This window comes from Poromitra crassiceps, assembly GCF_964638095.1.
Source record: "Poromitra crassiceps genome assembly, chromosome: 9".
NCBI lineage: Eukaryota > Metazoa > Chordata > Actinopteri > Beryciformes > Melamphaidae > Poromitra > Poromitra crassiceps.
In genome coordinates this window covers 36,521,712-36,527,711 of record NC_139630.1, presented here as the reverse complement: position 1 = coordinate 36,527,711, position 6,000 = coordinate 36,521,712, and the positions used below count along the sequence as shown (strand labels likewise).

Genomic DNA, 6,000 nt, shown 5'->3' with positions numbered 1-6,000 from the left:
TATAAATGACTTACGACTGAACATTATTATAAAGTGTTACCAAGACGGGTTTTACATACACAACAGTAGTGTGCCGAATGTCAATGATCGTATTTGACACTGTGCAGTTTTGTTTTTCACTCTCAGGCTTAGAGACTGCAGGGAAGCTGACAGCTTATTGAATAAAAGATAAGACAGCAGAGAAATCATTGTTCTATTGCAACCACACTGGGTATCCTTTCTCATCATCTGTGTGTGTGTGTGTGTGTGTGTGTGTGTGTGTGTGTGTGTGTGTGTGTGTGTGTGTGTGTGTGTGTGTGTGTGTGTGCGCACACATGTTGCAAATGCCAAATCATTTATGCACCGTGCAAATGGGATTTGGGCAGTGTTAACCACCAGAATTATTTACAGGTGTGGCCTGGCAATGCCTGGGCGTTACTTCAATCAAACCAGATTCTCGTCTTGCAGTCCCCGTAATACAGTTTGCATGAGACATGCTGTAATTCTCCCCATGCGTAATTTGGATAGGTGTAGGCCTATTGATTGACTGTATATATTATTATCCCTATCTCATAATGACACCATCACATCATATACCTGTTAAAAACATCTGTGTTTTGATGCAATTCGGGTTATTTTGTTGACTGGGGTGGGACAATAGAAACGTGTTTGCAGCGGGTAAACGGCAGAGACAAAAGAAAAGATTGGAGGATTTACAGTGGACTCAATTAAAACTCTGTGAAACATTGAGCTGCTGACTCGTGCCGAGGACAGAGAGAGATGGAGAGAGCTTATGACAGATCGGCTGTGGTGCCAATGACCCTCCGGGTTATGGGATAGCAGGTGAAGGTGAATAGCCTATTGCAAGTAGGCTACAATGTAGCTACAAGTTTTCTCAATGAATTTACCATAACCCCTCCTTGCAATGTGATAAAAGTTTCTCAGTGAATTATAGTTGATATATTATATGTATATATATATATACAGTATATATATATATATATATATATACAGTATATATATACCGGTATATATATATATATATATAGCCGATATATATATATAGCCGAGCTGCGAATGCAAGTTGCAGGGCCAGCTCGGCGGGCTGCAGGACAGGTGAGGCCACACAGCAAGAATAAACTGGTAGAAAATCAATCATGAGGATATCTTTGAAGGAAAACAAGGCTAGGTCGGCAACTAGCATATGGCCAGCGCGATAAAGCCTTCACGAGCATCGGCATTCAAATCGGCACGCACATTGGACTGGACAAAGCCAGATATAGGGCCCGCTTGCGCTGGCCAAAAATCCCATTAACTTTTTTAGAAAACTGGCCATTTTCTGGTTTTTCGTACCGGATAGACACATCCCACGTTGTTCGCAGGGGTCATATTAGTCTATAACAGTTGGCTCTCCTAAATGGAGTGCATATATCTGAGCCAGATCCTAGACTATCTGTCTAGGTCAATTTACCATTGTGATGCACCCTGTGAGTCTACTAGGTCGTTAATATGTGCAAAGCAGCCTTGCCCATAGTCTCACGTGGTCAAACCCACCGTCTTACTTTTACGACTGGCTACTGCGAGACCAGTCTTGCCCTAACTGATTTGATTGGCAAAGTAAACTAAACCCCATTTTGCATCTAATTTGTGGACATTTTGTGAAATGATGTAATGAATACTCGAAATGGGGGGGAAATAGCAAGGGAACTTTATTTCACAATAAATGAGAGTCTGAGCAGATTATATCGTATTTCACATAGAGAAGGCCTGTGTCATTCACCCATGCACGCACGCGCATACGCACGCGCATGCACACACACACACACACACACACACACACACACACACACACACACACACACACACACACACACACACACACACACCCCATATATTCTACATTATAATTTGTAAGTGCAATTTTCTGTTCAAATTGACAAGAATCACATTTATAAAATCTATACACTGTGCAAACTAGCCATTCTTCTTAAAAGACAATATGGTATTCCTAGGCAGTATATACAAGTGTATAGTATCAGGGGCTACGCTACATTACTAACATTACACATTACTAATTGCAGTTTTCATTAAAATAAGCCATTATGCGTGTATACTGTAGAAGCCAGTAGAAACCATTTCTACAGCATGCTAATTTGTGCCACAGTCTCACCCAATGTACAGTACTGCACCTTTTGACTATACAGCAGAATGACCAAGCAGTAATATTTTTGCTCAAAAGATTTGTGCATATGCTAAAAGAGTTTAGATGTACACCAATTAATACACTAAAAATGTTGAATATGATATAAAATAATTAATAATAATATTGATTGGATTTATATAGCGCCTTTCTAGACACGCAAAGTGCTTCACATCAGGGGAGGGAGGGGGAGGGAACTCAACTCATCCACCACCGATGTGTAGCAGCACCCACCTGGGTGATGTGTAGCACCCACCTGGGTGATGCACGGCAGCCAGTTTGCGCCAGAACGCTCACCACACATCAGCTATCACAGTGGAGAGTTGAAGACTGAATATGCCAATTAAGCAATGAGAGATGATTAGGTGGCCATGATTGAAGGAAGGCCTGTGTGGGAATTTAGAAATCTTTAATGACCACAGAGAGTCAGGACCTGAATATAATACTGAATATGAATTTCTTCAGATGTGCAATACATGAAAGCATGTTTGTAAACACTTGGCATGTGGCAATGCATTTTTTATGGCTAAATTATTGTTTTGTCTGTCTGTGTAAACATCAAGTCTCCCTCTTTTTGATCTTCTTTTTCTCCAATTTTCTCCCCAATTGTACTTGGCCAATTCCCCCTGCTGTCCTAGTCCTTGCTCCACCCCCTCTGCTGATCTGGGGAGAGTTATAGACTAGCACATGCTTAACTTAAAGACCCTGGAAACCCAACATAAATATGCATTTTCAGTTCATCACACCACATTGACGTCAATACGCAGTCATTTTTGGAGCCATAAGCACCGCCAAATTCAAATCCTGCCTCAGCAAACAATGACAACAGGGAAATGGAGATATTTAGAATTTGGGTTGAAACTAATGTCTCAAACGTTTTGAGGCTTACTACACACATCTGGAGACGCAGCACGGCTTCTCTCTTCTGTGTGAACTACACACATCTGGAGACGCGGCATTATGCCTACCCCACACTACAGGATAATTTGCAAGATTATGGCCAAGATTCCCCCCTCCCGATTTTCTCGGGGGTGCTCCCGATTTGATGCGCGTCGGGCAGATAATCTTCCCAAATTATCCTGTAGTGTGTGGGGTTCAAAGATTCACAATCGGGAAGACTGCCTCTTCCCGATTGTGAATCGGGCATATCTAACATGTTAGATATTTACAACCCGACAGGCGATTGCATCTTGAGCAGAGAGCCAGTAGTAGCTGCGTTTCCATACAGTTTTTCGCAAAATAATCTGGTCCGCGTCCGCCCGCAGCCCCGCACAGAAACAAAGAACGAGGAAATTGTCATCGAGGTGAAATACCCGTGCGTCTTTGAACGGGACGGAAAACTAATGCTATAGGCCTACTGCAAAGCATGTAGCCTACAACAAGCGCTTAGATCGGCGAGTGTCCGCACGGAAAAGTGAGTCAAATCAGCAGACACGCCCCTCCACAAGGCACCTGTGCAGACGGTTTTCGCCTGGCCGTGCACAGTAGGCCTACACCCCGAATGGACGCGGCTGGGCGGACAAAGTGGAGTTTTCAAGACTTCCGCGAGCAGAAAACCACACAGTGTATAAAAGCTCCACACGTTTCCTCGTCAAGATTCATTTTAAAAGTTAACGTCGAGCCCTGCTTCCAAGGTGAATCGTCGGCATAATCTTCTAGTGTGTGGGGTTGCGTTTGAACAGACGCGATTGTGTGTGTGTCCCAAGATTGAAATGTTAAAAAATCGGCTCTCTCTGTCCTGTAGTGTGTGGGCTCTCAAGATTTTTATAATCTTCAAGGATTTGAAAATCCTGTAGTGTGGGGTAGGCATTAGAATTAATCACATACTGTAAGACCCTAAATTACATAGTTAGAAGGTTTTTGTGAATTTCGGTTTCCAGGGTCTTTAATACTTGTGAAGGTTATCTTGAAGAATGACGAATAATTATTTTAGTGGCTTGGTTGGTCATTACTTTTTCTGCCCACTGCACAGCGCTATCAAGTGTTGGCCTGGGAATCAGATGCACCAGAGCTGCTTGAACGTTCATGTGAGGTCACATTGTAACCATCTGGGGGGGAGAGAAAAAAAACACACGTGACAACTGTGACAGCAAAAACAGATACAACTTTAGAGTGCTACCGGGCATTTTGAACTTTATATTTTTTCTTCACCAGCCTCTTGTCAAGGTGGGGGAAAAGGCTTGACATTTGTCCCCACACATATCATTTGAAACAAACTCATTTTAAACTAATTTTGTTCTGGTGGCTGTAACTTATGTCATCCCAAAAAACAGTGCTCTTTGGAGTGGATAAGAAATGTCAACCATGTTGAGATGCAATCTTCCAGTTAATTGAAATGTCAGTACAAAATGTAACAAATGTCTGGTGAAAAAAACAACACCAAAATGCCCCTGTTCATGTTCCTTTAAAATAAAGCTATTACCTCTTCCTCTTCTCCGGTTATTCCGCAAAAAGCCAATGATGCCACTTGATGATGAGTTTCCAGCAGAGGTGGTCTACAAGAAGAACATACCCAAAACATAAAGCACCAAGATATTTGAAAGTGGATTAAAAAAGTATTGACAAAGAATGATGTGCAAATAAATAAATAAATAAATAAATAAATAAATAAATAAATAAATAAATCTTACCCTTGTGCCATTACCACTACTAATATCCCGTGACCTTTCTGCAAGTTCTGACCGGACCTGAAAATGTAGGCAAAATAATTTCCCCAAAATTAGTGTACTGCTACCAATGACTCAGCAGTTACTTACCTCTGCATCAAACATTTCTGATATAGATCTCTGTGTTAATTGCTTACTCATCGTTATTGTAACACTTAAGGGGACAGGAGCGGTGGGGGCTGTGCCCTTTTAAAGCATGAACCCAGCAAACATTTTTCTCTGCCTGCGTCAAGGTGAACGAATCCAATAGACGTTGGTTCAAGACGTGAAATTATTATGACCATTGGCCGACATTAAAACAGAACTTTAAGGAATGGTGATTTCGAGGAAAACATATTTTCAAGTGGTTTTACAAGGTATTCGTAACCCATGCGTAGCCATAATTTAGCTCCTAATTGGACCAGCTATTTTCAGCCCACTTCTAGACAAAACAGTTTCATTGTCGTTTTTGCCTACTAGCCTGTGAGATGCATAATATCCCATCATGTTTGCAATGTCATGTCAATAATACCCACTGAGCACCAACCGAGATTCAGTGTTGATTTCTAAAATATTCAGTCTGACTGTCCTCTTTCAACCAACTAAAATGCTCCAAACTGTTTAGTTAATCATTTTGATGAGTTGTGCAGTTGTAGCTTGATAGGGAGATGATATTGATTAGTGTGAAAGTATTTCTACAAAGTCATATTGCGTTGGGTGGCGAAATGTTGTACGCATTTAATGTTTAATTTACAAATTTGATAAAATGATGGAACTAACGACTGTGTGGTGCCAAGAAGCTTCCAGGACACCAAATTGGGAGCACTTCTATACATTCAGGCGGTGTCTCCTCATAGACGCGTGGCCAATACGTCAGCATGGGGGAAATCCTCCCGTTCTTCCCAGCCAGCATAGTTAGCATTTAGCTGCTAGTCCAGCCCAGGCAGACAGGATTGGGGATTCAAGCACCGCAGTAAACGCACATCTGAACAGACGTCTATGTACCTGCTCTTGAATCCCCAATCCTGTAGTGTAGAGCCGCAGGACCATCCTTTGGTGAGTCAGCCCATTGAAATATATGGGGTTCTCCCCCCACTGTCTAGTCTCGCGCGCCAGCCGAAGTAACATTTTGTGGGCGTTCCCACACAGACCGACTGTATACATTAATGTTTAAAA

General features: G+C 42.0%; 1 protein-coding gene across 2 annotated transcripts in view; it reads right to left on the bottom strand.

Annotated features, from left to right (window-relative positions):
- Positions 1-1,673: 1,673 nt before the first annotated feature.
- LOC310782660 (uncharacterized protein) overlaps positions 1,674-6,000 on the bottom strand; it is a 38,249-nt gene continuing 33,922 nt past the window's right edge. For both annotated transcript variants that reach the window (XM_083643371.1, XM_083643372.1), the window contains 3 exons: positions 4,810-4,866; positions 4,602-4,674; positions 1,674-4,227 (listed from right to left, as the gene is read on the bottom strand). In XM_083643371.1, coding sequence (XP_083499497.1) covers positions 4,157-4,227; positions 4,602-4,674; positions 4,810-4,866 — 201 coding nt within the window. In that variant the 3' untranslated portion in view covers positions 1,674-4,156. The remainder of the gene's footprint in view (positions 4,228-4,601; positions 4,675-4,809; positions 4,867-6,000) is intronic.